Raw genomic sequence first — 27,540 nt, forward strand, 5'->3', positions numbered from 1 at the left:
TATGTAGCCATGGGCAACCATATCCAATTGCATCTAGAGGGAGGTAGATTAGTAATTGTAACTTGTATAATTAAATTTTAAGAAGCAATTGTTGGAGTCCAGGGTTGGGAGGCCAGTTAACTGCTTCACACAATTGGAAATAAGTGTATATGGGAGGCATACTCGATAGATTTGATTTTATTAAACCTTTTGCTACCCCTTCTTTCCTGTATGTTACTGTGCTTTACATTTCAAGGTCTGTGCTCCATGATGGCTTTACCCTTGTAAGCAACAGGATAGGGTTGCTGTCCAGGAGATACTTGAGGGGCAGTAAAACTAAACCACACTGAGGCGCAGTGTATGATGAGTGTGGGAGCAAGTGGGTTTGAGGCTAACTTGGAAGGTAGGGTAGAATTTCATAGCTGTGTATAGGTGTTGAGGAAAACGGCAAATTAAGATGAGGTTTTATTGGGTGAATTTTAAGTTTAGAAAACTTAAATACCATTTAAGAAGTAGTTGGGAAGAGATGGAAATAAGTCGTTTTATATATCATTCCTGGTTAATCAAGAGTTTCATAGGCCAAAAGATTTATATACTTAAATGCAATTCTAAAAGTTTTTTATTTTAGAGGAAGAGAGAGGGATAGAGAGAAAGATGGATGGGATGAACAGTGATTGGCTGCCCCGTACTGGGAACGAGCCAGAAACCCAGCATGTGCCCTGACCCATGTCCTAATTGGGAATCCAACCTGCAAGCTCTTGGTTCATGGGTTGATGCTCAACTGCTGAGCCACACCAGCTGGGATAAAACTTACTGATTGTAGAGAGCAGAAAGAGAAACATTGATTTGTTGTTCCATGTATTTATGCATTCATTGGTTGCTGCTTATATATGCCTTGACTATAGGTCTTGAATTGAGACATCTTTTACTTAAGTGGGTATAGGATAATTAACAACAATAACAATGAGCTCTGTGGTCTCCTGGGAGATGGTGCCCTGAGGGATTTGGGAAAAAATTACCGACATTCCAAAGGTACATTATCCAAAAAAAAGGCACTGTTAAGGTAAAGATTGACCTTTGTCAAGAAATGATACCAGCCCAGGACATGACTACATGCCGTAAATTCCCTTTAGGAAGTTTTAATTTCAGCCCTGGCTGGTTTGGCTCAGTGGAAGGTTCATGGGTTAAGTTTCCCCGACAAGGGCACATATCTCGGTTGCTGATTCAATCTCCAGCCCTGGTCTGGGTGCATTGGGAAGCAATCAATGGATGTCTAACACATTGATGTTTCTCTCTTTCCCTCACTCCCCACCCCCACCCCCATTTCTGCATCCCTTCCACTCTAAAAATCAATGGGGAAAAATATCCTCAATCCCTGGGTCTTTTTTTTTAAAGTTTTAATTTCAGATCATTCTATGTAGTTTAGGTCTCCCAAGCCTCCCCTGAGCTTGTCAGGTTTAGTATGTGATCCCCGTTTTTGAGCACAAGACATCTAAAATAGTTTAGCTAGTTTATTTTATCCTCACCTGAGGATAAATTTGATTTTAGAGAGGAAGGGAGACAAAGAGAAAGACATTGATGTGAGAAATATCGATCGGTTGCTTCCCATCTACACCCTGACCAGGGATAGACCCCACAACTTAGGTATGAACTAGGCTCCAACCGACTTAACCACCTGGCCAGGACTATTCTAGCTAGTTCTTCATGAAAAAGTAAAACAAGCCCAATAAACTGAAATAACTATCCAAGATTACAAAGGTAGTCCGTGGCAAAACTAAAATTCCATTGTTTGGCATGCACACCAGAATGTGTTCCGACTTTTCAGCCTTAGATGCATAACAAGGACAACCCATATTGTTTCAACACATTCTGATTTACTCTAGCTTTGTTAACCTTTAATAAGGAGCAATCCCAGTATGCAATGCAAACAATGAGTTAACAGTCAGTCAGAAACTACATGTCCCAGCATGCCATGCTCTCCAGCAACCTCGGAAGTGGGTATGAGGGACGCCATTGCATTTTGGTAGTTGCAGTCTCTCGGGATTGGCCCGCCCCTTGTGCCGCTTCCGGGGCCTGCGTTTAAAGAAAACCCTACTGGGTGGCTTAGCGCCCTCGAGAGAGGTGCCGCCCTACGACCTTTGACCCCGGCCCGGGTGTCCAGCTCCTCTTCTCGAATCTCTCCCACAGCCCAAAATGGCGGCAGAGGTGGATTTTGGGGATTTGGAGCTGTTCGAGGCGTTTGACCACCCAGAGGAGTCGCTCCCAAAGCCCGTTCACACGCGCTTCAAGGACGGCGACGGCGACGAGGAGGACGAGAACGGGGTTGGCGACGCGGGGCCGCGGGAGCGGCTCCGGCAGAGCGAGGAGACGATCGAGCGGCTCCGCGCCGAGAATATCCTTCCCGCCCGCTGGGCCCGGCGCCCGGGCGTGGGGTGGGGGCCGCGCCCCTCGGGGCGCGGGCGGAGATTCCACGGGGCCGGAACCCGGTGTAAATTTGTCTCGCCCCCTCCGGCGGGCTGGGAAGCGGGGGTTCGGGTTGCGTAAGCTGCCCCGGGGCCTCGGCGCCGACCTCCCGGCGACCCGCATCCGGACTCGCTTCTCCCGTCACCCGGTCCGGGGCCGGTTTTTTGGGTCATTTCAGACTCTCGCCACTGCTCGATGGTAGACTTCCTGGAGTCGCCCGCTTTCATTTTCTTTGCAGCCCGGTTAGTTACTGCGGTCCTGTTACCGTTGTGTATTGGGGGATATCGGGTAGTGAGACTTGGGCGTAGACCTCATGTATTTTTTACTTATTTGTGTGTGTGCCTGTGCAGAGCTAGTGGTCCCAAGATGTAGAGTTTGGGGGCCTTGAGGAGTCGAGGGGTGCAAAGCGACATGGTTAATGGCCTGAGTGAGATTGGGATTCATGTTCAAGTTCTTCCACTTTGAAATCGCTTCCGAAGTGAAGGTGCGTTGCAAACCTGTAGGGAAAAGGCGCCAAATGTTTCCATTTGGCTTTATTTACCATGATGACAGCCTTTCTAGCAAGACTTGTTAGTGTGTTTATTTACGGTCTTAGGGATTTTTTAAGAAACTGTACTGGTATACATCTATATATACATATATATGTATATACATATAAAATTTTGGTTCGGGTGGGGGTTTTTTTCCTTTTAGAATTTTAAAGATCCCTAAAAGCGGTTGGTAAATTATCTGTTAAGGTTTCGAAGTCCGATTTTTTTTTCATGATGCCTTTTTCTTCAATATGTTACTATGAAAAATTTCAAAATACAAAAGTCGTTACCAGTTTGTTGTGCCGCATTTACTTTTTCCGCTTATCAGGATGCTTTTGCCTTGGAACATTTTCCTAAGTGAGTGAGTGTTTAGCTGTGGAGGGGACACTGCTGTTTGAATAACGTTTTTGGTCCAGCCTGTTAGTCTCCTCTCAGCTACAGGGCATGGTGCCTTTGCAATGTCTGTGTTGGACGGAATGAAAACTACTTGAATTTTTAGGTCCAAATGCCTAACCCTGCAACAAAATTACAGTATTAATTACCGTATTAATCTAAAGAAACTCAGTAACCGTGTCATCTTCAAAGTAGTGGCGTGTCTTTTAACCGTATAACATTCTGTCACCAAAAGTGAGAGTTAGTAGTTGAATTTTATGACCTTTATGAATGTTTAACGAGGGCTTATACTCCTTAACACGTAATAACATCAAGAACTTAAAAGAAAATTGAACATTCTGACTCGACCAAGGTATGAGATCTTGAAATTACACCATAGTAGTCCTTTTTTCTTTTTAATCCTGATGTTAATGTCTAATCATAGTTTCTTTTTTTTTTAAATATATTTTATTGATTTTTTTACAGAGAGGAAGGGGGAGGGATAGAGAGTTAGAAACATCGATGAGAGAGAAACATCGATCAGCTGCCTCCTGCACACCCCCTACTGGGGATGTGCCCGCAACCAAGGTACATGCCCTTGACCGGAATTGAACCTGGGACCCTTCAATCCGCAGGCTGACGCTCTATCCACTGAGCCAAACCGGTTAGGGCTAATCATAGTTTCTTTATAAAAAGGGTGTTTAGGATTTTTGTATCATTTTTATATGTTCAGACTACTCAAATCAGAGTAATGATCCTTTTTTTTTTTTAACTTATGGGTTGTAACACTTGAAATTCTCATAATTGCATTAAACTGACTTACTGGGCGAAAATATTTATGGAACAATCCAGAAAATTTTCACTTAATGATCAGAACAGGCACATTGTCAACCCAGCTGGTTAGTCAACAAATGTTTCTGGGAAATCAGAATTAAAATTACAGTATTAATCTAAAATATTAGTTAAAGTACAAATATTTTCAAGCTTTCAGAATTTTGGGCTGCCTGATGCGTGGTACCTGCTGGAGTAACTAACTGGCTTCCCTGGTGACTAGAAGTTTAAAATTTTAGAATTTTGATGCCTTTCAGAATAACTTCCCTGTGCCCTACTTTTATTCGTCTATGTGAGCACATTTTATGGATTTAAACTAATTTTTGGTTAGTTATTAACTATTGACTATAACTACGATTCCTTAAAAATCGTAATTTTTATATATTAAAATATACTTTAGATAAGCACGTTTTCCAATAGAGTTGATTATTTAAACATTAAGCATTTTAAAGTGGATTATAATCACCTGTGTTCAAATGACTACGTGTCATGGGTTATGCCAATTTATAAAAAGTAAACATTAAAATGAAAAATGAATTTATTTTTAGAATTAGTGCCCTCCATAGTGTCTGATAAAGCATTCTACAGAAAACCAAGGAAGAAAAAGAAATAAAATTATTTAGGGGAAATTTGTACCCCAAGTCTCTTGGTTTGGATCAGAAGTTTCTCTATTTATCCAATTAACATTTCGTTTGTTTGGTTTTTACTTTATATTATGAGACATTTCAAAGAACATGAAAAGAAGAATCAATACCCATTTTGATCACTTACATTCCCAGTGACTATTTTGCCATATTTTTTTCTAATCCCATGCGCACATTTCACCCCAAATATTTTAGCATGTATCTTTTTTTAAAAAAAAATACTTTTTCAAGCATAACCACACCACCATTATCACACCTCGTAATTGTCATGATTTCCTTGATAACATTCCCAGCCCAGTACCTACTCACATTTCCTCAACTGGACGTCTTTATAGCTGATTGTTCAAGCTGGGCTCCAACCAAAGACCATGCAGTTACATGGGGTTTTACACACAGGATGTATCTTTTATAAACTGAAGTTTGCTCAAGTTGAAACAACTTTATATTTTAAATTTATTTCTCTACTTGATGAGAACAATTCCAAATACAGACTGATGTATTTCATATAGAAATATGAAGCAGGTGAGAAGGAATCAGAGACTCAACTGGTCCCAGGTTCCCGACGGGGTATATTGCAGTTTTCCAGGTTGCTTTTTTTTTTTTTTGCTTTGTTTTGCAGTATTTGAAAGTGAAATCCAGAACAGTATGCTTTTTCCATCTTGACTTTAGAATCTTGGATTTGAGATATTTAGTGCAATGTGCTCTGCCCTCCGAAAATAACCTATTCATTTATTTATAAAGTGTGTATTTTTCCTATATAGTTCTAAGGCAAATTCACTCTGATTCTTTTAGAAATATATTCTTGTAACCTGCTGGTTTACCCATTCCTTCCGTTCCCTCTCCCTCCCTAATTTACAAAGAAACAGCCATCAGGTAAAGAAACTTTGTCTTTGAAAACTGAAAGGTTAACTGGTTTTTAATTTTTTGTGATATATTTTAAAGACATGTTATGTAAGGGATACCTCTGTGGAAAACCGTTAAAGTAGGTAAAGTGGTGAAACAGATTTTTCCTGAGAAAACTGTGTTCCTGGTCTTATACGGAAACTATTATCTTTGGTACTTATATAGGTCATGTGTTTATATGTATGTATGCAAGTTTTGCTTTAACTCTTCTAAGAATATGTTTTAACTTCTGTTTTAGTGGAATATTGGTGAAAAACACTAAGTTAGATGGACCCTTGTTACAGATTCTATTTATGAACAATGTTATTTCAAAGTAAGTCATTTTCCCATTTCTAAATATAATGAATTCATGTGCTTATGAAACAATGTCTTCTATAAGAATGCTGTTTTCATTTGTACTTCTCCCATCCTTATTCTTTTACTTAAAATTTATGGAATCCTGATGAAGAGCAAGGACATTAGAATCATGTAAACTTGAATTTGGTTTCTTTCTTTCTGCATATCTGAACCTGGGCAGATCACTGACCCTCTCTGCATACCAGTTTCCTCACTGGAAAACATGATATTAATAGTGACCACCTCCTAGGTAGCTAAGTGATCACCTGTAAGAATCCAATAGCCTCTAATTCAGCGGTTTTCAACCTGTGGGTCGCAAACAATGAAAATACATCCTGCATATCAGATATTTACATTACAGTGGGGCCTTGACTTACGAGTGTTCCGACTAACGAGTTTTTCGAGATACGAGCCGTCTCTCGGCCGATTTGTTGCTTTGAGTTGCGAGCTAAAATTCGGGTTACGAGCCAGCTTCAGATACCCCACCGCTAGTTGGCGCAGTGAACATCACAATGAACACCACAACATCAGCCCAGCATCACGTGTCTCACTCGTTCACTTTATGATTTGACATACGAGTAATTTGAGTTACGAGCTTCGTCATGGAACGAATTAAACTCGTAAGTCAAGGCCTCACTGTACAATTCATAACAGTAGCAAAATTACAGTTATGAAGTAGCAACGAAAATAATTTTATGATTGGGAGTCACCACAACATTCGGAACTGTATTAAAGGGTCGCCGCATTAGGAAGGTTGAGAACCACTGCCTAATTAAAAAAAACAGTACCACTGCAACAATAATGTTAGCCATTTATCTTGCCACGTCAGGTAACAGTCTTCCCTGTTGGCTATCTTCAAAGCTTCCCCACATTATATATATATTTGTTTAATATATTTTTATTGATTTCAGAAGGGAAAGGAGAGAGAAGAAACATCAATGATGAGAGAGAATCACTGATTGGCTGGTTCATAGATCGATGCTCAGCTCTTGAACCACACCGACCAGGCATGATATATTTTTTAATATCAAAACTAGACCTTTGAATTTTTAATATCAAAACTAGACCTTTGAAAGTCTTTCAGCATGCTTGAGTCTAGTATGACTGCATTCCTGCAGTGCTTGCTAGTGCTCTGAAATGGTTTGAGGCCCTTCCTCAAAGATTGGTTCTAGACATTTCAGACAGTTGCTTGCCCCCTCCCATGTCACTTAATCACGTTCTCTTATGTGCTGGGTAAAGTGAAGAAGGAAAAGGGAACCATACATAGAGTGGTCCCCGTGGGGCAGGTCCATTACCTTCTTTGTCTCAGCAGAAGAGGAACCTGAGGGTCTGAGGGGAGGGGAAGCTGGATGGTGAGTGTAGCAGCAGCCAGATGCCCGGCACAGTTGGGCTCTAACACCATTGTCCCCTTCTGATTAGAATCAGCATCTACTCTAGCTTGCGGCAGTCTAACTTGCGCACCCCACCTGCAAAAATCTTAGAATGTCAGAGCTAAAGAGACTTAACAGATCCTCCAATCAGAAGAGGAAGTTGGCTGCCCAACTGCAGCCTAAGCTGGGCTCCTTCGGGACCTCCCGCATGAGACTGAAGAAGTTTTATGAATGTGGTTCTTGAGCTGGAAAGCTGGAGGAAGTAGACCTCAGTAGTTTTGCTGGCATTGCATTTTTGTTTTCTTTTTCAAGTTTAATATTTATGCATTGTATTTCCTTATTGTGCATAGAGAGTCTCTGGGAGGAGGATGCGGAAGAACCGAACGCATAGGTTGCCTTTGTGTGGCAGAAATAGGTGGCTAACACACAGGGTGGGAGCTTTTCATCGTGTAACCCTTTCACTTCTTTTGGATATGGAACTACTTGCGTGTATTATGTATTTAGAAGTTAAATCCATGAAACTTATTTAAAAGTCCATTTATTCTTAGCGCAGATGAGCCAAGCACTATGTTGGGTTATCATAATTGTTTTGTGAACTTGGCACCAACTATAGATCCTGAGTGTTACAGAGTTAATGATTTGATAAACCTGAAACAAAGTAACAAAAATGACACGTGGCATAATCTTGACTTCAGTCTGTTCCTTGTTTTACTCTGTCTGAGTTCTGACCATTTTGTGCTCTCCTGCAGGCAATATCATCAAGAAATAGAGGAATTTGTATCAAATTTAGTAAAAAGATTTGAGGAACAGCAGAAAAATGATGTGGAAAAGACTTCCTTTAATCTTTTGCCCCAGGTATTTCAAACTTAAGAGACTTTAAGATTAGTAGATTATGCTTTTCACTGATAATTATTAGGCTACCAGGATCCTCTTAAATCAAAGCCAAAATGATGAAGATGGTCTGTTCCCCTCCAGTCTTTCACTTGGCTTCTTTCTCTGTGCTCCGCCCAGCAGCCATGGGCTTTCTTTTGGATCGTGGCTCCTTTTCTCATGGGAGTCAGATTCAGACCTGACTGTATGAAAAGTTGAAGGCTTTTCTTTCATTTTCTAACTTGGACATGGGGATTTGTGTAGAAAACTAATTTTAGGCTCCTCCAAAATCTGTATTTCTTAAGTTTATAGAATATGGATTCTTTTTTCCTAAAGCCAACATGTGCCGTCCTTCCCCCCCACACACACACACACACGTTAAATAAATAAATAGCATGCCCAAATAAATTGGAGACATTTTACTCTGTGAATATTAGAGCATGAATTTATGTTTAAAAGATCAGAATTATGTTTGCGGGGCCTTTTTAAAATTAGAAATTAAGGTGAGTCTCTCAGATAAGGATCTTGAGCTGTCTATCTGAAGTTAGAGAACAGTATTCTGATTAATTAAATTTAAAATCACCTTTAGTTTTCACCTAGATACAATTTTTTAAATATATATTTTTATTGATTTCAGAGAAGAACGGAGAAGGAGAGCGAGATAGAAACATCAATGATAAGAGAATTATTGATCAGCTGCCTCCTTCACCCCCGCTACTGGGGATCAAGCCCACAACTCAGGCATGTGCCCTAACCGGGAATTGAACCGTGACCTCCTGGTTCACTCAACCACCGAACCACACCAGCCGGGCTATATACAATTTTTGAAGATTCAAGAAATGGGAAATACAGTTAACAATAAGAAAACACTAAATAATATTAACGTTTTGATTCAAGGTACACTTGAGAATATTTTGGTGGCTTGAGGTCAGTGAAGATGATAGTAGAATTGACTAGTAATATAAATTTACATATTTTAATCTTTCTGGTTATCTGATTTCAAGAGAAACGAAAGTCTGCCTTATCAGTTCAAATGTTGAAAGTTCCATAAATTTATTAACACGAAAGTCATAGTATGTGCTAATGCTTCAGAAGACAGTTTGTATATCTTTTTTAATTTTCCTACTTGTGAAATTTCTTTCATGAGCATTCCTACCTAGCTTAACTTAACTCACCCTAGTTATGACCAAGTGAATTCAAACTTTTATATACCATAATGATACCATTGTGTATGTATTAGAAAATAAAGTGGGTGTGTCCAAATTGCTAATATTTGAGTTTTAAAGTTGAAATTTGGTTACCGTTTGTAATGTGTGTTTTTCTTTGTGTCAGCCATCCAGTGTTATGCTAGAAGAGGACCATAAAGTAGAAGAATCCTGTGCCATTGAAAACAACAAGGAAGCTTTTAGTGTAAGTTTGGACGTTTTAGCTTTGGAATTCTGCAGGAACCTGTTTCCTATCCTGTGTCAGCTGGGCAGCATTTAAATGATAATGTGGATAGTCACATGTCATCAAATGGTCACACATTCTTTCATTACATTTGTTACAAACAACCGTGTGGACTTCAACTTTTAAATACTATCGTTTGCTTTTTAATGACTATTTTATTGTGACCTGGAGGCACAGTCAACATTGCCTGGAGGACTTGATTCATCCTGACCGACCTCTCTGTGTTTATTTTCAAGAACTTGGAGGAAGGTATAGAAAACATGCTGTTGAACCTACAAATGGTTGAAGCTGAGAGGGGTACATAGTTAATATCACAGATGGCAGATATGAAATTGAAAACATTTTAAATAGAAGAAGCTTAACAGGGACGAACCTATGTTTAGGCCTTTTCAGTACCTGTGCGGAATTGAGCAATGTCAATGCGATGCACTGGTGTGATTTTTTTTGCAACTTACAATTTTTTTAAGATGATGATGTAAGCCTGGGTTCTATGAGAGGAAGACTAGTTTTCATGTTTATGAAGTACTGTGTCCCATTGGTCAACCACAGCTTTAAAAACATGGGGCTGCTGGGGTGATGAAGAGCCCACACATCTCATTGAAAAGATTTACAAGGGAGGTCACATCTCTGCAAATGCAGTGAAGGCTGTTATTTGCAAAGGTGCCATTTTAGGTCATCCTGTGCCACGTGACAGAACTAGGCCCAGTCATTGGATTGAGAACAAAGGCACATTTCAACTCAACGTTTAGTACGTAGGAATTTCTATCAGGCCTGTGAAAAACAAAGTGGTTTGTCTCATTTTTTAAAAAAAGCGAATTCCATGGTACTGGAGTCAAAGACTGAGATGCTATCGGGCACTTTAAAGAAAGATTTCTGAATTTGAACCAGATCACTTTTCATTTCTCTTCTAAACTGAGATTCTGGGATTTAGTGGCACCTGCCTGGAAAATGGGAATTGTACACATTTGTTAATTTGATTCTTTATTTTATTTTGAATATATTTTTATTGATTTCAGAGAGAGGGAGAGAGAGATAGAAACATCAGTGATGAGAATCATTGATCGTCTGCCTCTTTCACGCCCCCTACTGGGGATCTAGCCCACAATCTAGGTATGTGCCCTGACTGGGAATTGAACCATGACCTACTGCCTGGAACTCTCCTCTCTCAAACGGCAGTAAGGCTCACTCCCTCAAATTACTCACGTCTTGGTTTAGAGAGGCTCAACCACTGAGCCATGCTGGCTGGGCTAATATTGTTCTTTAATAAATACTAATAACTATTTACTAAATGCTCCTTTGTACTATGGACTGTTGTAGGTTTCAGGGACATAGTAATAAAATTTTAAGAAAGGCAAAGTCCTTGCCCTCCTTGAATTACATTATAGTGGGGAAGGCAGTGCTCTGAAGGAAAATAAAGCAGGCTGAGGAGTTAGTACCTGAGGGGTATTTGGTTTATATAGTGAGTACTTGGTGACAGCCTCTCTAAACCAAGACGTGAGTAATTTGAGGGAGTGAGCCTTACTGCAGTTTGAGAGAGGAGAGTTCCAGGCAGTAGAAGGGAGTGGAAAGCCCCGGGGCAGAAGTAAGCATACATTGCCCACTATACATAGCCAGTACTGTCTATTCTAAGCTCATTGCAGATGTTCCTCCGAAGGATACTGTCGTTCATTTCATTTTACAGATGAGGAAACAGATCTGGGAACTAAGTAACTTGCCAGTAGCCCCTTAGCTAGGAAGTGGTGAAGTCAGGCTTTGCATCCATGCCTCTGACTGCACAGCAGATGATCTAGATCAGCGGTTCTCAACCTGTGGGTCGCGACCCCTTTGGGGGTCGAACGACCCTTCCACAGGGGTCGCCTAAATACATCCTGCATATCAGATATTTACATTACGATTCATAACAGTAGCAAAATTACAGTTATGAAATAGCAACGAAAATAATTTTATGGTTGGGGGTCACCACAACATGAGGAACTGTATTAAAGGGTCGCGGCATTAGGAAGGTTGGGAACCACTGATCTAGAATAGATCCTTACATTGCCTTCCAGGCCACAGTGAGGACTTCAGATTTTACTCTGAGTGAGATGAGAAGCCATTGGAGGATTTTAAGTAGAAATGGGATGTGATATAATTTGAATTTATAAAAGAACTGGCTCTCTGTGGAGAAGTCTGTAGGTTGCATATGAAAGCTGGAAACCAGTTAAGAAGTTAATGCACTTATCGCAGGTGAGATGAAATAGCTTAGACCAAGATGATGATGATGGCGATAAGAAGTGACTTCTAACCTGGAGATGCTTTGAAAGTAGAACTGATCAAATATTTTGATGAACTGGATGTAGAATATGAGAATGAGGGTAGTCGTAATGACTCCAGCTTTTGTCCTCGGCAACTGGAAGAACGTTGCTGCCTTTTCTGTGATGGGAAAGGCTGGTGGGAGGAGCAGGTATAGAGAGGATAGGGTTCTAGTGCGGTTTTAAATAGGTGAGTTTGAGAAGCCTCTTACATGGCCAGTGAGGGCTGTCAAGTTGGCACCGGCATATACACGGTTGGAGTCTAGGAGCAGTCAGACGACATTGGGGGTTACCAGCATTTAAATTATATTTCATAACACGGGTCTGGAATCACATAGAGGGGGACTAAGGGCTGGCCTTACAGAATGTAGAGAGATGGTTTATAAGAGAATGTTCTTATTCTTAGAAGGCCCATACTGAATTACGTAGGGGTGAAGTATAAAAATCGGAAACTGGAAACTAGGAAGTTATTGTACTCATCTCAGGCCAGATAAAATAATGGCTTATACTGTGATGATAGTGGTGGTGACTTACATTTTTTACATGGCTCAGTAAAAAGTAAATCTGAAAGAAAAATGAGAGTATGAGTATGAGAGAAAACAGATGTGCGTACTAAAATGTCAAATTGTTAAATCTAGATGGAGGGTACATGAGTGTTCATTATACCATTTCTTCAACTTTTCTGTATGAGATTTTTTTTAAAAAAATGGAGGGAAAAGAAAAGACTGGGAGGAAAGGAAATGGAATCAATATACAGACAACTTTTCTGAGGGTCTTGTTGTAAGGGAAACAGAGAAATGGGGAATTGGAAGGAAAAGTGAGAGTTGTGGGCAAGTTTTTATTTTTTAAGTCTGGAGAGGGTACAGCTGATAGTAATGATCCAAAGAGAAAATGCTCAATAATCGTGGAGGCATAGGGAAATATAAACATGTAGCTTTTACTTACACATCAAAATCTGGCTCCTTTAATGAGGGAGTTGATTATTTCTAATAACTTCATCCAAAATAAATTGTTAAAACAATTAATCATAGTCTTACATTACTCAATGTCTTCTTTTTCCTGCTTCAATAGCAATATTTTTTGACTTGTTTTCTGCAGGTTGTAGGAAGTGTCCTGTATTTTACTAATTTTTGCCTTGATAAATTGGGGCAACCGCTACTAAATGAAAACCCTCAGCTTACCGAAGGATGGGAAATACCCAAGTATCCTACATAGTGAATGAAGATCTTTTATTCATCTTGCCATTAAGTTCACCTTTTAAAAGTTTTACCAAATTTTGCAGACAATGATAACCATTCCTTAATAAAATGTACTAAAGGTACCAGCAAGTCTTCAGCCACATTGTTTCTCTAGAAGGGCAAGAAATACAAGTAAAGGCCAAAAGGTTTGTGTGGGGAGTTGTTTTTATTTTGTTTTCTGCTTTTTTAAAAAAAAACAACACAAATCATAAACTCCTTAGCTTGAAAAGTTAATATTCTTTATTGCTGGCTTACTGTAAATAAATTACAGATTAAGCTATAATTTTAATATAGAGACCTGTATTAAATGTTTAAATTGATCTTCTGTTGATTGGAATTCATTGGTTCGTGCCTAGTGTGTTTGGGTGGGTGGAAAGGTTTAAATTGTTGCTGTCACTGTGATTGCTGCCTTAAAACCATCTGCCCCTTTCCATGTGACCTAAAGGAATATGATCTGTTTGCCTCGGTGCTTTTGGTACAAACCACTGGCAAAACTCAGAGGTAACAGATCAATCAGGAGCACCCAGTTATTGGTTAAAAGTGCTGTTGTTTAAATCACCAAGTACGGGAGCTGAAAGTGTACCCATTGCAGATTTTAGTAATCTGTGATCAGTGCACTTTCTAATTTCTGGTACACTTTGCTGTCATCTAGGATTTTATCGATTTGCTTATATAGTTTCACTTACATTGTGAAAATCTTTGTTTTTTGACCAAATAGGCCAAGGCCTCACTGTTTCAATTGTGGTTCCGAAGAACATCAAATGAAAGATTGCTCAATGGTAAAGTTTTTTCCCATGAAAAAAAATATCTTTGAACCAGAGCTTTCTAGTGTTTTCAACATATTTATGGCATTGTGTGATATGAAGAAACTTCCTCTGTTAATTTCCTGTGGTCTTGGATTTTGAAAAATTTACTTAAATTCTAAGGCATTAGATTGTTTTAAAACTTGATTACAGTGCTCTGTATTTGAAATGAATGGAAGATTATTAGTTAATTTTTAGACAATACATTTTTAAAACTTGATTTTATGTTATGGTAATACTGAGGTAATAAAACATTAAAGTGACTGCTTCTCTTTCTGGCTTATTTTTCTAAAATTTGCAGCCTCTTTTATACTTGTTCCTTATACATTAAAAACTAAAATAATCTGCTTGACCTAAGCAAAGGGCTTATATTTATTTAATTTCTGAAATATTTCTAAAGTGCTTGATACCATTCTTTTCAAATACATTACGATTCAGCCTCGGAATGCTGCTCGAATAAGCGAAAAGAGAAAAGAGTACTTGGATGCCTGTGGTGAAGCAAACAATCAGAACTTTCAGCAGCGGTACCATGCAGACGAAGTCGAAGAAAGGTTTGGAAGATTCAAGCCAGGCGTTATTAGGTACTTGTTGTCAGTTTCCTATAGAATGCCATTTCTGTTTCCCCAGTATTTGAGACATTGTGTATTTAGGGTAATTATTATATGTAAGTTTTCTCTAGCAGATAATATACATCAAGTCATTTGAAAACGTTCATTGAAATCTTAACTACAGGGTGTCTCCCCAAAATGTATACATACACTTTGAATAATTATAAAGGTGGTGTTTATTAAAATACATTTCATTTTCAAAATGTAATAGAATCTACAGACGTGTGTATACGTATTTTGGGGACACCTTGTGTATATTTGATAGACACCATGCCACATGCTGTGTAATGTAAGAATTATTTTAAAACATTGGAATAGTGTGTGTTTTCATCCAAACAAGAAAGTATTTCATCTTCCCTTTTTCTTTATACTTAGTGAGGAACTTCAGGATGCACTTGGTGTGACAGATAAGAGCCTGCCACCTTTTATATATCGAATGCGCCAGCTAGGATACCCACCAGGATGGCTCAAAGAGGCTGAACTGGAGAATTCAGGGCTTGCGCTCTATGATGGAAAAGGTAATATCAGGTTAGATAAGTCACCTTCAGTGTCATCTATTTTTTTAAAATTAAGGAATCAATAAAACGTGATAGGAATGTCTGTCTTCTTTAGTGTGTGCTGAGTTAACAACAACAAAAAATAACATGATGGCATTTTCTTTGCTTTGCAAAGAAGGAACTAAAATTTCACTGAGAATTGTCGGATGGTTATCTAGACCTGTTCAATGACTGCCTAGGCCAGAGTACCAACTCTCCAGCTAGTGCCCCTCAGTTCTTGCCTTTCTCAGTAATGGTAACAGATATACCCACCAATGCCAGGAGATCTATAAAAGTTAAAATATATATGGCCTCTTATAATCTAGAATTCCTCTCTTAGATATCTACTCTAAAATTATTCACACTTGTGCATAGGGGACTTGGGTGTGTATATATTTTTGCATTGAACATGATAGTAAAAATTAAAAACAACATGAAGTCCCCACAGGAGAATGGCTAAATAAACCCCGGAAAACTGGGCTGTGGAATCCCTACAATATTTAGAGTGGAATAAACCTGTATGAGCTGACATGGCAAAATCTCTGTGCAATGCCAAGTGGAAAGCAAGTTTCTGGATTACTTACTGTGACGTCATTGATCTCATGTTGTGAAAAGAAAGAAATCCACGTGGATGAAACAATCCTGTGTTTTCTCTAAGGACTTATTTATGTAAAATATTTTTAAAAGATCTCGACCAAGAACCATCTAGATTTTAGGGTTTAGCCCCATAGATGCCTTCCCCGACCACCTCATTCACCCACTGTCCTCCAGTTTTTCTCACCGTGCCCTGTGTGCTTCCTTCAGACCCTGTCACCGTTTATATTTATTTCTGTTTTACTTGAATGGTATATATTTTCCCAACTAGATGGTAAGGTTTACAATTGCTAAAACCATATCCATTGTATTCAATATATCCCCAGCATGTGGCACAGTGTCTGCCTGGCACATGGTAGCTAGTAAATAAATCTTTTTTTATAAAATGCAAATGTCTGAACCGATATTCAGCAAACATAACAGTGCTTATCCATAACTGAGACAGGAAAAAGGATGGGATACAGATTTTAGTTTTATCTCTAATGCTCTAAATATTTTTAAGTGAAAATGTTTCTATATATTACTTAGGCAATTAAAAATAAAAGTATTTTTAGAAAATTTATCACACCTCCTCCCCCTTCTCAAATAATACCAAAGAGGTATTTAGCACAGTCCTTTTAATAAATCTGTAGGTCATGCTAATATTCAAACTCTTTTCTTTTTTAGCTTATTTGTTTGGGTAGGGATTCTTTGGACAGAAGGCTATGGATAATTCAGAGTCTTAAATCTCTTTATTTTTATTTTATTTTTAAAAAATATATATTATTGACTATTAGAGAGAGATAGAGAAATAGAAACATCAATGATGGAGAAACATCATCGATCAGCTGCCTCTTGCACGCCCCACACGGGATCAAGCCCGCAACCTGGGCATGTGCCCAGACCAGGAATTGAACCAGTGGCCTCTTGGTTCGACGCTCAGCCGCTGAGCTACACCGGCCAGGCTATTTTTTATTTTTTTAAATCCTCACCTGAGGATTTTTTTTTATTGATATTAGAGAGAGAGGAAAGGAAATGGAGGGAAAAATAGAGAGAAACATCAAGAGGCCAGACCAGACCAGGAATCAACCCTGAAACCCAGGCCTGTGCCCTGACGAGGGGAACTGAGCCAGCAACCTCTCGGTATGCAGGACGACACTCAACCAACTGAGCCACTCCAGCCAGGTGCAAAATAGACTTTTAAGCAACCCATAGAAGAACCAGATTTGCCAGATATTAAATATTTTATCAAAGTAACACATGCACGTTGTTGAACAGTTCTGACCTAGTGGTTCGGACATACTATGATTAAAGTCCTTCTCAGAATAACGCTCTTGCCATGAAGGTAAGCACCCTCCAGGTCTGCTTTTGGTCTGGAGAGAGATTTATATTGGCATCTAGCAATATTAACCCTTTTGATGGTCTGTGATAGATGCTGCTGATGGGGAAACAGAATCTGGAGAAATACAACACAATCAAAATGTCACTTACGATCTCTCGAAATTGGTAAACTATCCAGGTTTTAATATATCTACTCCCAAAGGAATTCCAGATGTAAGTATATTGTTTCTTTATTCTTATGAGCTGTGTAAATTGTTCAAAATGTTAGCTTTATTTAGCAATTACTGTTACATAAAGAAGTAAATGTGTTTAACTTTTAAATTTTCTTTATGTTGACTAGAATCTTAAGTGAAATCTTATATATACCTTAAAAAATGGTGTTTTTTTCAAAGTAAAATTTTTCATCTTATATGAGAATGATTTCTACACTTTTTTCCAACTCTTATGTTTCAAAATTCAACAATTAACTCTTGTGATGGTGATGGTAGCAGCAGTATTTTAATTTAAAAAATGCATGGGCTAAATTAAGGGCTGAATTGCCTGGCACAAGCCATCAGAGCCTCTGAAAGTGGATCCAAGACCCGGCCCACATGGGAATCCCCTTGCGGCCTCATAGGAAATGCACATTCTGAGTCCCTCCCTTAGACTTAATGGACTCAGTCTCTGGAATCTACAGGTTTGACAAGAGCCCAGAGTGATTCTTAGTAACAGTCACTGTTGAATGTGCTATTGGTGATGAGAGAGAAACGTGGGACCTTAAAGATGAGTAATCAGTTTTGAAAGGGAAAGAACAGAAGATAGAAAACAGCACAAGTGAATGTGTCAGGAGGAATGAGCAGTGAACAGTCGGGAGAGGGTTGGGCCAGCCAGGCCGGATAAGAGCCCTTGCTGGTACTGCTTGTAACTTCTTTCTGTAGTAAGCAGGACATTTTGGGGCCAAGTGATTTTTGTCAAGTAGCTCTTAGTATTCAGTCCTGACTGTTCTGTAGGCAGAGTTGAGGTTTTTTTTTCCTTCAATGCACCATTATTTTCATTAATTCCCCAAAAAAGGAAAAGTCACGTATGAAGCAGAAATGTAATTTGATACCTCCACTTTACCTCCTTTGAACAGAAATCTCAAAGCATGGCGTTTCCTAGGTACACGCTTATTCCTTCCTTCTCTTCTCGTCGTTAGGAATGGAGGATGTTTGGTTCTATACCAATGCAGGCCTGTCAGCAGAAGGACGTGTTTGCCAGTTACCTTACTTCAAACTTCCAAGCGGTAAAGAGACTTTCAGAGTCTTCTATAGAAACGTATTGCATGTGGCTGTGGGATTCTGTAATGCGTTAGCATCTTATTGCCTTGCTTGCTCTGTATAAAAGCTCTTGCTGTTTCCTGGTGAATCAAAAGGAAAAGGTAGCTGCATTCGCCAGTGACATGGACTTGGTTCTGGATTGGTTTTCTGCGTCATGTTTAAGTGAAGGGATGAATGAAGTTTCATTTCTTGTCTGCCCGCTGTAACTGTGGTTTGGTTCCTCCGTTAGCCGAGTGTGAGGTCTGGCTCCAAGAGGTCTTCGTCTCGGTCCAGCCCTTGTAGTCCAAAGAAGCAGAAGGGGAACAGCTCGGGTTCCCCCGCGGACATGGAGCTTGACTCGGGTAGGTTTCACCTCATCTTGTGATTTTATTGAGAAGGTAGAACAAATTCGCATGCTCCTGAGTTCCGTAAGAAAGAAGAAGCTCTTTGTGAGCACCAACTAAATAGTAAATTTTATTCTTGGAGATCCGAGCATCACCACTGTCAGCGGTAAAAGCTGGGTTGGAAGACATATTTGGTCTGAGGGATGAATGGGCCGGTGTGCTGGGTTCCTGAGTTAGACAGACCTAGATTCCCTTCCCCCCCCCCCCCCCCCCCCCCCCGCCCCAGCAGTCCTGCACTGGCCTGGCCCCTCGGATGGGGCAGTGCTCAGAGACCAGCAGTGGCAGCTTGGTCCAAGGAAGTAGGCAGAGCCGAGCCAAGCTTCCCCAGTTATTCTTCCCAACTGTGTTGTGTGGTTTTTTTGTTTTGTTTCTAATTTTTATTGAATTTATTGAAGTGACAAACAGGAATGGCCTGAAATAATGTAGTGACTATGACAATCTTCAGGAAAGGGTGGACCCCGGAGAGCCAAGGACCTGGGTGCGGCAGAAGGAAAGGAGGACTCTCAGATGATCAGCAGAGTTCAGTTTTGGAGTCTTTAGCCAGATACTACTAATGCTGCCATTAGCGAGAATAGCAAATAGGAGAAGAGTCCAAATTTTGGAAGAAGATCCTTTGTTTTGCACAGGTTGGATCTCTGTGTGTGGGGGACAGCCAGCTGGTGATGACCAGTGACCAGTTAGCTATATGAACCCACTGATCAGGCAAATAGTCTAGACTAGAGACACAGAATTAGAAATAAGCCCAAGGGTTGTCTCTGCCTCGTCTGCCTACCTTTGTCTCCTCCTGCCTTCCACACACTCAGCAGTCCAGCCAGCCTACATTTCCAGCCAAGCATTCTACTGTATTCTTTAGCGAATTCCATCTTCAGCTACAGGAGACAACCTAGAAATTATTCTGTATCTCCATGCTGTTGTTCATAGTGTCTAGCTCTAACATGATGTAACAGCATGAAAACATTTGCCAAGGGGTCGGTTAATGTTCCTGGCACTGGAAGGTCCTGTAGCTTCCCCTGCAGGTGTCCCTGTTTTCAGGTGGCTTGAGGATGAGGTGAAGGTCATGTATGAGCATCCACAGGGTTTTCCCCTTCAAGCCAGTTATTTTTGGCCATTGAATCTCTGACTATCCCCAAGTTCAAGTAACACATGTTAGTACAGCCAAGTGCTCTGACAATGAAAGTGTCTTGCCTTTCTTATTGCAGATGCAGAGGCCCTGCATGTATCTCCGAGTGGGAATGCTACTCGGTTTCAGCCACCATTGCCCCCTAACACTCCTCCACTACCACGGGGAACTTCGCCCACCTTCATTCCTCCGCTCCCCAAGGGCACCCCACCACTGACTCCCAGTGACTCACCACAGACCAGGACAGCACCTGCGCCTACGGAGGAGGACACGCTGACTCTGGAAGAGCTCGAAGAGCAGCAGAGGCGGATATGGGCAGCCCTGGAGCAGGCTGAGAGCGTCAACAGCGATTCTGACATTCCTGTTGACACCCCTTTAACTGGAAATTCGGTTGCCTCTTCCCCTTGTCCAAACGAGCTAGAGCAGCCTGTCCCAGAGGGAAAACCATCTGAAAAGCAGGTGCCAGATGAGCCTGAGGCCGAGGAACAGGACACTTGTGCAGAGAAATCAGAAGTTGAACATCCAGAGAGTCCAGAGTCCGACGCGACATTGCTTTGTCGGCAGGACAAGGAGGAGTCTGCCGAGGGAGGCTCTGAAGGTGCGCCTCTCGAGGACGGCAGTGTGGTCTCGAACTGTGACATCAGGAACGGAGGCAGCCAGAAGCTCCTGCCCCTGGACCCCAGTCCTTCCACAGCCACTAAAACTCACAGTCCTATCCCTGATATGAGCAAGTTCGCAACTGGAATAATGCCATTCGAATTTGAGAATATGGCAGAATCGACTGGAATGTACCTCAGGATAAGAAACTTGTTAAAGAACTCACCCCGAAACCAGCAGAAAAACAAGAAGACTTCGGAGTAACTGCTTGACACAGCACCAAGACCTAGTTCATGATCTACACCTTTGTGTCCTGGTCACTAGTACTAAGTGGGCAGATGAACCGTCTTCCTGTTTGTCCCTCCCATGTTTAAAAATCTGTCCGAGGCTTATTTGTGGCTTAAAGTCAGGCCTGTTTTAATGAATGGAAAGATCGGGCTCGCTGGTTTACCGTATTTTATTCTCACTACTAAGAACGTGGGGGAATGTGAGTATAGAGTTTAGAGGTAGTTTGCTTATACTATTTTTGGGTTGTGAGTGTCCGTGCAGAGTGATGGTTTTTATCGTCTTTTGTACATTGTTTTCCCTTTCTACATTTTTCTAATTATCTTGTATATAAGTTTAATAGATCACTTTTTTAAAGAAAAAATTCTAACCATTTTAAATTCACATTTCAACTTCGACAACCAAATGAGAAAAATCAGGGATGAGCAGCTTTATCCCACTTGGGGTATTTTTGTAAGTGATTTACATACATCAATTTTAATGACCCTTTTATTTTTTTATAACTTCATTCTTCATATAAGCTTGCGACACAGGTATGATCGATCGTCTTTGTGTACAAAGGTTTAATAAATTAGTTTTCAAATACATAATCTAAGACTTTGAATACAAAAAAGTGATTCACAGTTAAATTAGTAAATAAAACCCTGTAAATTTGGAACTAAATTATGTGGTTGTAAAAATTAGTGGAACTATAAATGGAAGAAAAAGCAAAGGAAATATAAGAAATTGGAAAATTTGGGTGTTTTCAGTGGTTTTCAACCTTAAATATAAAGGAGCAGAATCTTAATCATTTTGAAAATAATGGAGGGCAGCTAGCCTTTGTACCAAAAAAAAAATTCTGGACTTGAACCCCAGGATAAATAATAGTTAAAAGTAGAAAGTAGACATAAAAAAATTGCTTTTAATTATCAGGTCTATAAGAGCTGAAACAATGGGTGTGTGTCCCCCCCCTTTTTTTTTTAATTTATTGATTTTAGAGAGAGAAATATCGAATTGTTGTTTCACTTATTTACACAGTCATTGGTTGCTTCTTGTGTGTCCCCTGACCGGGGACCAAACTTGCAACCTTGGCGTATGGGGACAACACTCTAATCAACTGAGGTACCCCACCAGGATCTGAATCTGTTTTTTGCGGGGGGTTTTTGTCTTTATGTGCAATACTATTACATCTTTATAGTCAAGTTCATGAAAATAAATATTTAAGTGATCTTGAACTATTAGTCTCAGGTAGTACTGGGTGGGGCAAAAGTAGGTTTACAGTTGTTTGTATGAAAAATAATCCAATAATTAATAAATAATAATACAGGAATAAACTCACATACACTGTAAACCTACTTTTGCCCCACCTGGTACTATCCTGCTCTTAGGCCAGCAGAGGGAGCAAAATAGAACCATTCTGACTTTAGTTTTCATTTTGAGAACTTCAGTCATCCAATTGTTCTATTAACAGTAAAGGGAAGGGAAATTATATATGAAAGAGGAAAATTTATTTTCAAGGCCCTCACAGAACATGCTAGAAATTGAATAAAATGTTAAATACTTTGGGTTTTTTTCTCTAGGAGTTGAAGTACATAAAAGTAACCTCTTCTATGATCTTTATTACTCAGTAATTCTATCGGAGAAGTATATTGTCACCACGTTATGTATGTAACATAAGGAAATTTCAGGGGCATAGAGGTTAAAGTACTCGTCAACATCCAAGCAGCGGTGATGGAGAGGTCAGTCTTCAACCAGAGATTTGCCTGTTCCCTAAAACAGCGGTCGCCAACCTTTCAGACTTCATGGACCACCAGTGGTCTGTGGACCACCGGTTGGTGACTGCTGCCCTAAATCACAGAAGTGGTTGTTTAAATGTGCCTTTAAAAAAAAAAAGTTTTGCCCGGCCGGCGTGACTCTGAGCGTCAACCTGTGAACCAGGAGGTCATGGTTCGATTCCCAGTCAGGGCATATGCCGAGGTTGTGGGCTCCGTCCCCAGTAGGGGGCATGCAGGAGGCAGCCGATCAATGATTCTCATCATTGATGTTTCTAGCTCTCTCTCCCTCTCTCTTTCTCTATGAAATCAATAAAAATATATTTTTTAAAAAAAGTTTTGATTTTGGAAGGAGGGGAGAGAGAAACATCAATCAGCTGCCTCCCGCACCCCCCCACCAGGGATCAAGCCAGGGCATGTGTCCTAACTGGCAACTGAGCCACACCAGCCGGGGCTAAATGTCCCTTTAAGTATTGCATTAGCAGAATCTCTGAACAACAGAGATATCTAACAATTATCTCCTTAGCATATGCCACAGATGAAATGTTATGTTTGTGCTTTACCCCATTTACGCAATCACCATATTAGGTATGTTTTGTAAACTTCATTTTTTTAGAGGAAATGCCTAAGACACACAGCTGGTAAATAACCTAGTGAATCTAAGTTTAGATCGCTCTGATCGCCACATCCATGCTCTTACAACCATTGTCCTGCCTCCTTGCCAAAAGCCCTGGTTTCTCCAAAAATTGGCTTTTAATTCTTGATTCATTCAATTACATATTGAGGCAGTGATAGACTCTGCTTTAAGGAGCTTATACACTAGTGGGAGAAAATACTTCTTAGTTCCGAGATTCACTAAGTGGCCATGTGAGGAGGGAAGGTACCTGGGTTATTTTAGGGTGATGGGAGAAGCACTTAGGGAGGACTGGCTTCAAATTCACAGGGCCATGGGTTTAAGTTCATTTGGAGGGTATTTGAAGACTCCTGGAAAGAGAGAGCCTTTGAGCTAATCCTTAAAAGCGTAGGTAGGAGGATTTCCATAGACAATGAGCATCAAAATGTACAGGAAATCACCTGATTAAAACAAGCAGATACTTGCTGGGCCTGGAGTGGCTCGGTTGAGTGTCATACTGTGCACCGAAAGGTTGCCAGTTCGACTCCTGGTCAGGCCATACTAGTAGTGTACCTGGGTCTCGGGTTTAGTCCCATATGGAAATGTTTCTCTCACATAGATGTTTCTCTCCCTCTCCCTTCCTCTCTCTGTAAAATCAATTTTTAAAAATCATTAAAAACAAAAATAAGCAGACACTCAAGAATTGTAGGATGGTAGAAAAAAAGACTCATGTAGAAAAGTTCACTGATGTAAGAACTCTTGATGCTTTACCATGGAGTTTGAATTTTATTAGGGAAAATGATCTAAAGATTTATCAGTGCAGTGACCTAATTGAAAATATCCAAGAGGAGTTTTAGGAAGAGAAATCCTGAAGCAGAATTCAGAATAAATTGGAGAGAGGAGACCTTTTATAGAAGGGGGCCCAGAAAAATGGGAAGTAGTTGCCTTCTGAAGGTGCCCCACTTTTAAAACTGATTCTCTTGGCTGTGTTTGAGTATATGAAGAATGTTGGATGGAGGAACAAGGTACTGTTTGGACTTGTCCATGCTGTGACAGGGCTCCAGGTGTGGTAGGTGAGGTCATAACCAAACACTTGTACTTCAGGATGGACTTGGCTCAGGGGTGGGGACCAGTTTCTAATCTTTGCCTTGGGGTGAAAGGCATGTGCGTTGTAATACACAGGTTGCTAAAACAAAGCCAGCTCTTTGCCACCTCCTTGCACAGGTAAGTAGAAAGCCTTGCTAAACTACCAAATGGCGGATTTCTTTTTTCAAAAGATTGCATTTCTTTAAGTGGTCAAAGATTCAGTCTACTTTCTACCAACAAGAGCCTTCCTCCGTTGGTTCTGTTCTTCAGGTTCTCTGCTGGAATCATTTGTCCCTTCTGTCTCCTACTGTGTAGATTGTCATTAGAAGGTAAAACAAACAAGGGTGTTGTAACAATTGTGAACACCCAAGTAGCTTGTAAGGCGTGACTCTGTTCTCAAGAACCCATGTCCACACAAGCTGTGTTTTTCTTCAGCATTTAGAATTATTTTTTCCTCAACTTAATAGATTTGTTGGAATTAGTGCTATAAATTCACTTTTAAGTGTTTAGGATTAAATTATTTTGTTAAAGTATTTATAGTGTTCAATTACAGAGCCATGACTATATTCTTAATAAATCAGAAGTCTATGAACAAACATGCTTTGTAAGTCTCCAGCAATCTAGCTAGAATATTGGAATATCAAAAGTGCAGCTGTCCAAAAAACAGGATCTTTTTTTTTCTTTTTTGTCTCCAAAAGAAATAACTGCATTGGGGTGGGGGGCAGAGAATGAGGCTATAAGATTAAATGAGAGTGAACGAAGTCCTTCCTTCTAGTGTTGTAGAGCACGTCTTTGTGATTCACACTTGGATTTGAATCTGTGGGTTTTATAATTTAGAAAACAGCCTTTCTGCAAAATTCACATCTCATACCCTCCCATTAGCTAGTGTTAAATGTCTAGGCTTTAGGTCCCACTTTTAGTGCATTTTCATTTGCAATTAATTTATACCCTTTTATAACCATTTAAAGAGTAAATTAAGGTGAAGATGTTTTATTTTTCTTTGTTTAAAATGCTTTTTAAATTATAAGTGGAAGGAGTAACAAAGCCATGCATTTGAAGGAGAATAACCCATAGATAGGATACCCAACTTGTTACTTGTCAAATTTATTTTCTCAGCAAGCCATTTTCTAAACCCAAAATGTTTATTTCTTCCCCAAAATGGAAATTCTTGATTTTGTTGAATATAAATGTAATATATATATATATTTGTTTCATAAATGTAAACAAGTAAAAGTCCTTTATATAATCACAAGTTTCAGTTCCCATTGCTCGTTGTTCACAGTTTGGTATAACTTTTTCTGAGCAAATACTAAGAATTTTTTTTAGTATTTTGTATATATAAGTCTTATAAGTATGTGTTTTAATAAAAGTGAGATTACGCTACACTTTCCTTGTCAGTATTTGAAATCTATTATTCTTTTTTAAAAATACATTTTTTATTGATTTTAGAGAGGAAGAGATAGAAACATAAATGATAAGAGAGAATCATTTGCTCAGCTACCTCCTGCAAGCCCTCCACTGGGGATCAAGCCTGCAACCTGGGCATGTGCCCTGACTGGGAATTGAACCATAATCTGCTGGTTCATAGGTTGATGCTCAACCACAGCCAGACCAGTAGGGCTGAAATCCTTTTTTTAAAATTTTTTTTTATTTTTATTGATTTCAGGGAGGAAGGGAGAGAGAGAAACATCAATGATGAGATTCATTGATCGGCCTCCACACCCACTGGGGATGGAGCCCGCAACCCGGGCATGTTCCCTGACCAGGAATCAAACCATGACCTCCTAGTTCATAGATAGATGCCTAACCATTGAGCAACGTTGTCTGGACGAATCTATTATTCTTAGTGGCTGCATAATAGCATACAATATTTTATTCAATACTAGAGGCCCAGTGCATGAAATTCATGCATGGGTAGGGTCCCTAGGCCTGGCCGGCAATCAGGGCTGATCTGTGGGGCGACTGGCAGGGTGATCGGGGCAACCGTCAGGGCGATCAGGGCGCCTGCTTGCACCCACCTTGGCCTGGCACCGCCCACTCACCTGCTCCACCATCCCACCATGGTGCCGTTCTCATTGGGGCCCATTGGGCCGGCAGCACCTCCACTGCTGCCCGCTGCCAGCACCGCGTCGCCGATGGCCACCATGTTCCGCACCACCTCCTGGTGTTCAGCACACATCTAACTCCCAGTCGGTTGAACTCCAGCCCGTGGGGACAATTTGCATATTAGCCTTTTATTATATAGGATTGTTTACAATATTTTGTTAACAATGCTGCAGTGAACATTTTATTTATTTTTAAATAGGTTTTTATTGATTTCAGGGAGGTCAGGAAAGGGAGAGAGAGATACATCAATGATTGCTGCATCAAACATTTTAAAAGTAAATGTTTGAATATTTGTGCAAATGTATATAGGATGCATTACTATATTAGATTGAATATGTTTTTATTGCAATTGTTATTTCTTCTGTGACTTGGCTTTATATCCTTTGCTCATTGTTCTATTTGTTTACTTAAAGGAGCTATTAAAAATATATACCTTTTGTTAAGTACACTGTAAAATTATGTTTTTGATTTGTCATGTACATTTTTACTTATTTATGATGCCTTTTGAGGTACAGATGTGTCAAATTGTTAGGAGTCAAATCTTTGAATCTTTTCCTTTATCAATTGGCCATTTTGGTGTGATGATCTATTTTGCAAAATCATTTTTGTTTTGCAAATTCAGCATCTGATATCCAATAATGTGGTTATTGATTAAAGCTGATATTGAAAAATTATTTCTGTGCTCGCTTCAGCAGCACATATTCTAAAATTGGAACAATAGAGATTAGCATGGCCCTGCAGGGATGACATGCAAATTGGTGAAGCATTATTTAAAAAAAAAGGAAAATTACTTCCCTCCCCATGATTTAAATGTGCTTAGTAAGACTATCCCCTTACAACTAAGTTTCTTTTCATGTAGATGATTTTACTAATTCCTGTCCAAATTTGGTTCACTGTGCCCCAATCTCACTATATTTTAGGTTTTCTTTCTGAATCTTTTATTAGATTTTTTAAAGTATGAAATATTTTTTAAAGTGTAGAAAGAATGACTGGGGCAAAAATACCAAAAATATTTTATAACCTAAGCAAAGGAAAGAACAGGTCATGTAGAAAAAAACAGTTGGTGTGGCTCAGTGGTTGAGCATCAACATATGAACCAGGAGATCACAGTTCAATTCCTAGTCAGGGCACATGCTCAAGTTGCACGCTTGAGCCCTAGTAGAGGGA

The 27,540-nt window shown here is 39.8% G+C and overlaps 1 protein-coding gene and 1 pseudogene across 7 annotated transcripts; both read left to right on the top strand.

The window, feature by feature from the left end:
* The first annotated feature begins 2,054 nt into the window (after window positions 1–2,054).
* ZCCHC8 (zinc finger CCHC-type containing 8) lies at window positions 2,055–21,407 on the top strand. 7 transcript variants are annotated; one of them, XM_006103825.3, is made up of 14 exons: window positions 2,055–2,371; window positions 3,675–3,717; window positions 5,961–6,035; window positions 8,178–8,283; window positions 9,631–9,708; window positions 13,137–13,240; window positions 13,357–13,422; window positions 13,995–14,055; window positions 14,518–14,660; window positions 15,063–15,205; window positions 17,229–17,350; window positions 18,312–18,398; window positions 18,662–18,773; window positions 20,015–21,407. In XM_006103825.3, exons 1-14 carry the CDS (start codon window positions 2,173–2,175, stop codon window positions 20,794–20,796), a joined length of 2,121 nt encoding a protein of 706 aa, XP_006103887.1. In that variant the 5' UTR covers window positions 2,055–2,172; the 3' UTR covers window positions 20,797–21,407. The 7 variants fall into 7 exon arrangements, with proteins under 7 accessions (XP_006103887.1, XP_023600817.1, XP_023600816.1 ...); XM_023745051.1 differs by lacking the exon at window positions 2,055–2,371 and adding an exon at window positions 6,970–7,065 and having other exon boundaries at window positions 3,669–3,717; window positions 20,015–20,796; XM_023745048.1 differs by lacking the exons at window positions 2,055–2,371; window positions 3,675–3,717 and adding an exon at window positions 2,485–2,684 and having other exon boundaries at window positions 20,015–20,796.
* A 5,645-nt stretch (window positions 21,408–27,052) lies between these two features.
* LOC111823495 lies at window positions 27,053–27,151 on the top strand (annotated as a pseudogene).
* Window positions 27,152–27,540: the final 389 nt, after the last annotated feature.

Source organism: Myotis lucifugus, unplaced genomic scaffold (genome assembly GCF_000147115.1).
Source record: "Myotis lucifugus unplaced genomic scaffold, Myoluc2.0 scaffold_511, whole genome shotgun sequence".
NCBI classification, from domain to species: domain Eukaryota; kingdom Metazoa; phylum Chordata; class Mammalia; order Chiroptera; family Vespertilionidae; genus Myotis; species Myotis lucifugus.